Source organism: Gymnoscopelus braueri (genome assembly GCF_963280865.1).
Source record: "Gymnoscopelus braueri genome assembly, chromosome: 2".
NCBI lineage: Eukaryota > Metazoa > Chordata > Actinopteri > Myctophiformes > Myctophidae > Gymnoscopelus > Gymnoscopelus braueri.
This window is the reverse complement of record NC_137604.1, coordinates 15,178,647-15,188,515: the sequence shown is the minus strand read 5'-3', so window position 1 is coordinate 15,188,515 and position 9,869 is coordinate 15,178,647. Positions and strand designations below refer to the sequence as shown.

The 9,869-nt window shown below is 36.9% G+C and overlaps 1 protein-coding gene across 1 annotated transcript; it reads left to right on the top strand.

Moving 5' to 3' along the window:
- LOC308094367 (GTPase IMAP family member 9-like) lies at positions 1–6,141 on the top strand (the record flags this gene model as incomplete). Its single annotated transcript, XM_080440975.1, has 3 exons — positions 1–79; positions 5,019–5,089; positions 5,231–6,141. The coding sequence occupies exons 2-3, from the start codon at positions 5,044–5,046 to the stop codon at positions 6,139–6,141; spliced, it is 957 nt and encodes a 318-aa protein (XP_080297101.1). The 5' UTR covers positions 1–79; positions 5,019–5,043.
- Between the last annotated feature and the right edge of the window lie 3,728 nt (positions 6,142–9,869).

Sequence of the window (9,869 nt, the reverse complement as noted above, 5' to 3'; positions counted from 1 at the left end):
TGTTGATGAAGTTTCATAGCCTGTCTTCATTCTTCCTCTGTCTCTCCAGACCTACATCAGGATTTCAACATTGAAGCAGGTTAGACACTCTTGTCTTTTAGTGACATGTTGATGGGAAAGTGTGACTTAACCTCTTTAATTGATGTTAATGCCAGGATTCATTTGGCAGCTGACATTTTGTAAATTGTAAATGTGTTTAATACATTATAAACTGCTTATTGCTTGTATAACTATATGTATAATCAATCATAAATATTCACAATGATTTATGACAGTAATTCTAACACAGTATGAAGCATATTATAAGAATACCATTTATATAATAACAAGGGTAATTTATTTGTATAGCACTTTTTAAAACAGAGTACTTCACAAAGTATTCAATATAAAAACAACACCAACATCTTTGCAAGAATCTTAATAAAAGAGTATACTGTAATGCGAGACAATGCGAGACACTCAATATGTTATTTTATTTGTATCTTATTTTTTTAGAAAAAAATATATAGTCCATATATTTTCTTTCATGATAATGTAAAATATGGACGGAGATAGATGGATAGGAGACTTCTATATGGACGACACATTTGCCAGTTTCACACAGCTACGCTCCACATTTAACCTTCAACACTCTGATCTATTCAGATATTTTCAATTTCGTATCTTTGCCATACACAATACTCTATCATTTCCACAGATTCCGCCGGCTTCGGGTATTGACCATATGTTACCAGCTACTCAATTGCCAAAAGGCCACATTTCTTTTTTATATGAACTTTTATCGGCACCGAACGCTCCCGCTTTGATTAAGATCAAGGCGGGGTGGGAATCTGAACTGGGCATCACTTTGTCAGACAAATTCTGGGACGCCGCATTAAAAACTATTAATTCAGCCTCTTCTTGTGCGAGACTATGTCTCATCCAATTCAAAGTACTTCATAGGATACATTATAGCAAAGCTAGATTATCGAGAATATACCCAGATCTCTCTGATGCCTGTGACAGATGCTCTCAGGCACCAGCCGATCTGACTCATATGTTTTGGTCATGCCCAAACCTGACGGATACATGGAGATCTTTCTTTGATACTATTTCCAAAATATTAGCACTGAATGTGGACCCATCACCCTGCATTTCTATCTTTGGTGTCCCAGAAGAGGGGACCCGAATGAACACCAGACAAAAGAATATAGTTTCATTTGCTTCTTTAATTGCTCGTCGTCGAATCCTCCTCCTATGGAAAAACCACTTACCTCCTTCAAACGCATCCTGGCTGCGGGATATAATGTCATTTTTGAAACTTGAAAAGATTAAATTTGCTGTCCGCGGCTCTGTTGAAAACTTTTATAAACACTGGCAGCCTCTCATCTCCCACTTTGACGCATTACAGAACATTCCACTTGATTAGATGGAACCTCCGAAATTTGGGGGTGTGGGTTGTGAGGTAGCCTACTTGCAACACATGAAGCGCACGCACCATTCGAGGATGAGTCAATATACTGTTTTCACTCTTTCCTTTTTTTCTTCTTTTTTTTTCCCTCTTTCCTTTTTCTTTTTTCTCTTTCTCTCTCTTTCTTCTGTTCTTAATGCTCTTTCTTCTAGTTTTCCCTTCCTTCTTTTTTTAGTTTTAAGGGGTGGGGAGGTGGGTGGGGAGATTGGGAGGGGGTACTAGGAAGTAGGGGGATAGCCGAAGGGGACGTTTTAAAAAAAATTAAAACCCACAAGAAAGCACTGACCTTGAAACCACTGGTAAACCTACCAGTAAATGTGCGATGTCATGAACTGTGTATTCACATATATATAGTCATGTGATGCATGTATGTATCATTGCAAAATTGTGGAATAAAACTTTATTAAAAAAAAAAAAAAAACACAATAGCCCTATATGCTATTAGAAAATAGCCGATCTACAAGTTTACGATGCGTCTCACCATGATGCGTGGTGAGTTTATAGATCTATTTTTGAAATATTTAGAAAAATCGTGGGGAAAATAATTGACAAATTTGCGATCATTTCGAAATGTTTTGACACAGATCTTCTCTTGTGAGGGTCCCTGGCACAAAAATATTTTCAGATGGGGGTCTGCGGCCAAATGAATAACTTGGGGGTTGACATTGACATTTAATGTTTGAAAACCACTTAGACAATTCACGATAGGATATCTCCGCCTACTGTATCTCCGGAGATTGCCGGAAGTCTGGCTATATGTGAGACCAACAACAGCATAGGCTACAGAAATATGAAACATAATGATGAGAGTGAGAAACGCCCATGGATGGGCACAACACCAGAGGGACCAGATGGGCACAACTCATGAAGTACAGTGGTGGAAAAAGTTCTCAAGTTTTTTACTTAAGTAAAAGTATCAATACTGCAATGTAGAAATACTAGGCCTACTACTACTACTACTACTACTACTACTACTAATATTAATAATAATAATAATATTAATATTAATAATAATAATAATAATAATAGTAAAAGTATGGAATAAAAAAATACTTGAGTAAAACCACAAAAGTATTGGTATAAAAATGTACTTAAAGTAACAAAAGTAGAAAGTACTCATTATGCAGAATTTCCCATTTCACAAGGTATATGTAAATGTACTTAGTTACTTTACACCACTGGTAGGCCTAAAGTAATGTCTTCATATGAATTATATGGACCGCAATGGAAACAAGCCCTCAGGGTCTTTTTGTGTTATCCTTTTAGCATCATTGTATAACTGTACCTCTGTGCTTTTTGCAAACTGTTAATAAAGAATTCATTCAAAATGTGAAAAAAAAAAAAAAAAAAGATAATGTAAAATATAATCTTTGAATTCAAGTTGGTTTGAATAATTTTGGTGACTCGTAAAGTGTCAGGATGACATGCTCATTAATATGTTGCAGTACATGATTGCATCAGGTGAGGACAAGACAGCTAGAAGTAATGTTTGATAATAGCTACCTTAATTCCCTGAAAATAGCTAAATGTTTGTTTAATCCTTTGTTGGAGAAACTTTTCATTTTTAAGACAATGGATTCATATGTGGTGTGGTCAGACAATTAAACTGTAGGAAAAGATCAAAAACAGATCGAGAAGGATCCATTTCCTACAAAAGCAAAGGAGGGCAGAACTGGACAAGCAAAGCTTGTTGAATCAATCACCATCAGACCTCCACCATTACATCAGATGTAATGTGTTGTGAGCTTGTAGATTGGCTTTTAAAACAATGGCTTATATTTCTCTGTGGCTCAGTGGTTAATGCAGATATACTATCATTGTAAAATGTGTAGCACATTGGCATAGACACTATGGCACATTAGGAGTTCATTATGTTTTTCTGGTAAAAAAAATAAAAAAAAGAATGGATCACTTATTTTGTATGTCTAATAAAATATTGAAAATGTCCATCACATGCTGGCATGGTGATGACCCCTGGCTCTACTGGATCTCTTTTCCACTAGTCCCTCTCTAAACATTTTAGTAAAGTTTTTATTTATTGACGGAATTGTCACTATATTTAGTCACAGTTTTAGTCGTCATAGTTTTTTAGTGGCTAAAATTAACACTGGTAGGAAGGGGCTAGACCGAGCAGTGCCTTAAATGTGGGCCTAATCAATCAAATCATTTGAAGTGATTCTAAAAATGGTAACCAAGGAAGAGAGGTAGAATTGTGGTAATGCTCTGTGCTTTTCGTTAACAGTCTAGCTCAGTGGTTCCCAAACACTGGGTCGTTTGAGGGTCGTGGACACATTGGGCCTCATGCAGCAACCGTCCTTAAGAGGAAATTTCTTCTTAAACCCACTTAAGAAGTTTTTAAGATTTTGGTATACTCCAATGTTTTCTTAGCTGTTAAGAACAGAATCTACGCACACTGAAGAGCCCTCTTAGGGTGGCCTTTGAGTTCTTAAGTGTGACATGTTTGTGCAAAAATTATTTATTCTCAAAGTTTCTTCAATTCTACAGTTGTATAATATAGGATTTAAATGACAATAATATTTTTATCATATCTTTAGAGCAGTGGTTTTCAGAGTGTGGTCTGGGGACCCCCAGGGGTCCTTGAGGGAGTTCCAGGTGGTCCACAGCAAACGAGGAACAGTTTAACCACTTTAACCCTATTTTATACTTTGTTTGAAAATAGCCGATCTACAAGCTCACAACGTGTCCCATTACTCGCCATTTGAGCTTGTAGATCGGCTATTTTCGAAACATTTAGATGAATCTGAGTTTTCAACGGGCCTGAAATTACAATCTAACCCAAACGGACCCGGTTGAGTTGAAGCCCATGTTTCGATTCACGTAGAACTAGTATTATCGGGTACAAGAGGACAGGCATTTGAGATAACAGGGCACTTCTTTTTTTCCCCCCGGAAGACTGGGAACTTGAGATAACTCATTAACTCTGACTTTCGGGGAAAATTAATAACTATTCTGGGATATAACGTGGCAAAATTCAGAGAGAATTAGGCATTATTATGTATATTTTTTTACCTGTGTTGTACTTTGCACCACACAGTATGTAACTTTTAGTTTTGTGATGAACATTGGATTTTTTAACTGACGGATGGACAGATTACATGGAACATTGTTGCCAGCTAAGTCAACTGTCAGCTGACCTAGCTAATGGCAGGTATCACACTGTTCAGTATACTGTGTGTAGGTGTTGCTCAGTGTCACAAACAAATTCCTGATGAAGATCTGTGTGTGATCGAAACGTTGAAATCAGCAATAAACAAGTGGAGCGTATTCTGCAAGTGTGCAGACCTTATTTTTATTTCATGTATTGTCTTTTGTCCTTCACCTGGTCACTTGGATGTGCGTGCACTACCCTTCCTCGTCTTTGCTCAGTGTACCTTTATCTGAAGAAGAGCAGTAGCACTATGCTCCAGCTTACAGTATAGGGAGGGAGTCTATTGACTTTTGACTATCTGATTTGATTTGCTGTAGATTGTGTTTAGAACATCCTCTGTCTTCATATGCAGATCTATTGGTACCAACCTCCCCCCCTCTCTCTCTGTCTCTCTAACAGTAAGAACAAAAACCTCAAGACAGACATGAGTGCACATTCAAGACACATGAAGGGAGGTGAAAGTACGCAAAGTATGTAAATATGCCCTATGTTCTTTATCAAGTTAAACAAGGACAACATTTTTTATGAAATAGATTGGCATAGTCATTAAAAAATGTTTTTGCAAACCTCAGATGTTTATCATCCATAATCATGACATTTTAATCCAAAAGGTCTCATAACAACTGATGAAGAAGTTCGGATTGTGTTGGTTGGGAAGACTGGAGCTGGAAAGAGCGCCACTGGAAACACCATCCTGGGTCATAAAGCTTTTGAATCTGATGCTTCGTTTGAATCTGTGACAATGACCTTTGAGAAAGACTGCAAAGTAGTGAATGGTAGAAGGGTATCTGTTGTTGACACTCCAGGATGGTTTGACACCAAGTTCAAATCTAAATCCTCTAAAGAGTTCAAACAGTGTATTAGTTTAGCTGCTCCTGGTCCCCATGTGTTTCTGTTTGTGATGAAACCGAACAGATACACAGAAGAGGAGCAGAAATCTATGCAAAAGATGTATCAAGCATTTGGCAAAAAGTCAGACAAATACACCATGATTCTCTTCACTAATAGGGACCAGAATGAAGGTAAACCTGTTGAAGAAATGTTGGGAGAGAGTCCAAAAGTAAAAGAATTAATTGACAAATGTGGAGGACGCTATCACGTCTTCAACAACAAAGCCAATGATCCCTCTCAGGTCACTGAGCTGCTGGAGAAAATTGACAAGATGGTGCTGGAGAATGGAGGAAGCCATTACACCAATAAGATGTTCCAAAAAGCACAACAAGAATTAGAGAAAGAGAAACAGAAAAATGGCGATGACATAGTCGCTCTGAGAGAGGAGGTAGATGAATTAAAAAAGACAAATTCAATTACTGCAATTACTGGAGTTACTACTGGAGTTGTGTCCCTTGCCACTGGATCAATTATTCTAGCAACAACTGAATTTGGCGCTGCTGCAGGCCCACTTGGTGCAGTAGCAGGGCTTGCTGCAGGGGGAGTAATTACAGGTTCAGTCTACTTGCATAACAAGTTAAATGACAAAAGTCAATTTGAATATAAACATCTTCTTGAAGAGAATGAATAACGTCCGTCCGACCTTCAGTCCATCTGTCCATCTGTCTATCTGTCTATCTGTCTATCCATCTATCCATCTATCCATCCATCCATCCATCCATCCATCCATCCATCCATCATAACTTGTGTTCTGTTAATCTGTAAATAAAATGAAGCATAGCGTTAGTTCATGCAGGACACAGAAGTCTTGCACTCCAAAGCTGTAACTAGCTGTCAGTCAGCTGATGTGAACATCAGCTTTCGATTCCCTATTCACAGCACTGCTGGTCATTACGTCACACACTCATACTCCAATCACAGCTCACGCATGAGCAAAGAGGTTACTTTAAATACGGCTTCATATTCTCTAGGTCTTTCTTGGTTGCTGAACCAATGCATTTTGCTAGCTCCTCTTCCACCCCAGCATCCACCTTTTGATTAGTCTGGCATAGGCTCAAATACTTGTGATTATCATGTATATCTGCTTTGTATAGAGTCTGGCAAAGGCTCAAATACTTGTGATTATCATGTATATCTGCTTTGTTTAGAGTCTGGCATAGGGGCTCAAATACTTGTGTTTATCATGTATATCTGCTTTGTTTAGAGTCTGGCATAGGGGCTCAAATACTTGTGTTTATCATGTATATCTGCTAATTCTAACTAATATGTCAATGTACTGCTTATTGTTGACATTGTATCCCTATGGAGGATTTGCTTAAGCATTCCTGAATATATGCTTAGCAGGCTGCTTCGACAAAACTCAGGAAATATTCTCCCAAGAGCGGAGTTTTAACGCCAAGCTTAACTGTATTCAATTTGTGGCAACAAATGGTTAAATCTACTTTGACGTGAGTGTTTCTGATTGAACTGATGTAATACTTTATAGATGTGATGTATTGATTATATGTCATTTATAGACTAGAGAACTTTCCTGTCCTGTAATCAAAGCCACATAAAAGAGAAAGGAGAAAATAAAACATAGTTTTTTTTATCTCTAATCATACTTTGTAATAAATACTTTGTAAACTTTGTAACAAAGGTTATTTTTGATATAATCTTGGTATATTTTTCATGTGCTTTTTGATAACTTTTCTAAACACTATTAAATACAATTTTTAATTGTGAGTGTTGGCCCCGACACTGGCAGCAAAATAACGTAGGCACCGGAATTGTACCAGAAAATAAACAGGACGATATATATATATATATATATATATATATATATACGTACGTACGTACGTACGTACGTACGTACGTACGTACGTACGTACATACATACATACATACATACATACATACATACATACATACATACATACATACATACATACATACATACATACATACATACATACATACATACATACATACATACATACATACATACATACATACATACATTGTATATTGGACAGAACTACAGAAAAACTAATTTCCCAAAAACATTTAACAGAAAGGATTATAAATAACCAAGTTTGTTTAATATAAGATTATTGCACACAGGTTTCTAGTTGATACTTAAGAACAGAGCAAATAAATGATGCTTTAAAGGGGAATGAAACTCTAGGCTGATTTTGTAGTTAGTTTTCCAGTTCAGATTAAAAACATTAGGCTGACCCTAAGGTACGCCATGATGTAAGCAACACAGCTGCAGCTAATCAAATTAATAATGGGCGTTAGATTTATAGGTGTCCATGCTTGCAGATTGACACATCCATGGCTCTGGGCACACCTACATCTAAAACACCCATTATTAATTTGACTAGCTGCAGCTGTGTTGTTTACTAGCCATGTTTTTAAATCGGGCTAGAGTTACATGGCCCTTTAACCATGGTTCAACATCTGACAGGTGACATGCTAGAAGTCCTGATATGTTTCCACATCAACCTGTCTCTCTGACGCACGCATGCACACACGCACGTGCACGCGCGCGCACACACACGCACGTACATGTGTACATTTGAATAGGAGTGGATTTTAAAGGAGGACATATTTTCGGTTGTTGTTCATAAAGCACCGATTCAGTTTAAAAAAAGGCCCAAACATGAGCACAAAAAATAAATACGTTAAAAGAGAAACACAGAAATAAAGTCAGTAGAGATCCTCTTTCACCATATGATTTATCAATATCTACAGAAACACACACACACACACACACACACACACACACACACACACACACACACACACACACACACACACACACACACACACACACACACACACACACACACACACAGCTGTAAAAAAATTAAGAAGTACATCATTCATTCCGCATTAAGTTTCTCTTATAGCTACCGTTATTATAAATTATTAAATAGCATAAAACAGGTAGTGTTTTCACATATGGAGATATGTGGATGTTCTCATAATGTACAAATACACCCTGGTTGCATTTACTGTACTCCTACAACATCCACAACTAAACTGAACATGGAACCAGGCCAGCTCAGTGTACAGTACAGCAGTGTTTTCCATGTCTCCATGATATGCAAGAAATTAGCAACACTTACAGAATAAACAAGATATATGTTTGAATTTCAATTCCCTCATATATAGTGTGGATTATTACTATGGTACATGTCATGGGGCCTCGTTTATAAAATGGTCTTAAGATAAATTATCTTAATGGTACTGTAATAAGATATTTTTTGGTTTAAGTGTTTTAAACAACTCTATAATCCTATAGTAATGATTCCTCTAGTGTTTGTTCAGTAACATGCGTTTCCACATCTATCAGGTCCTTCAGTAAACATAAAATAATACAGAAAAATAATATTTCAGGTCTGGATCCCAATTTCATCCAATCAGAAGAGATACAGGATAAAAAGGTGACATTGGTAGTGATGGAATGAATACATTAATGATTACAACATTGGAATTTGAATATAAATTTAAAGCTGATAATTGGGTTATCTCTCCTGATGGGATGAAATTGGCAAAACCTGAAAATGTTGTTTACTAAAGCGCTGGAGAGACAGGGAGACCAATGTTACTGAACAAACACTATAGCAACGAAACTACCAATCTTATACAGTAGAAAATTAAGTTGAATATGTCATCCTTTTATGAACCTATCAATGGATCTCTCAATCATTTACTACAGTATTCATTTTCTGTTTGTTAAGAAAAACATAAGTGTGGTCACACACTTGTTCTCTCCCTCTTGCAAACATTAAATCAACCATGCATAGTTGCACAGTTTGCAGAATTACTTTCTTGCTCATGATGATGAGTGGTTTATAAGTCACCCAGGACCTTTTAGCCTAAATGTCTGACTGTACCTCGTGCTGTTTACATTTCTGACTAATAAAGTATTCAATCAATCACTTTCTTTGCCAAATAAACTTTGTTAGATATATGTGGTGCTTTGGCCCGTTTTGGACAGGAGGAGGCGCTGTATGACCATGTCATACCTGTAATTCTCACGCCTTTTCTCTTTTACCATTTATAGGCGATGAACAGGCCACATAAAAGGACTTTCCCTGAGGCTACTGGTGCAGTTAACTTTCATTTGTTTTCTGTGGTTCTGAATCTGAATAAACACTCTAAGTCATGTGGTACATATACATACATACAGGGAAATATGTAAGGTGATTGCAAACAGCCTTTAGACGCACACATTTAAGATAATTTTTGATTAATAAATAACAGTTGTGTAAGCCGTAGTCATGCTTCTGAAAGTAACCTTAAACAACTTTTTAGTTTTGTTTGAAGTCAGTTTCAATCATATTGTGGGAAATTATCTGAAGTTTAAGA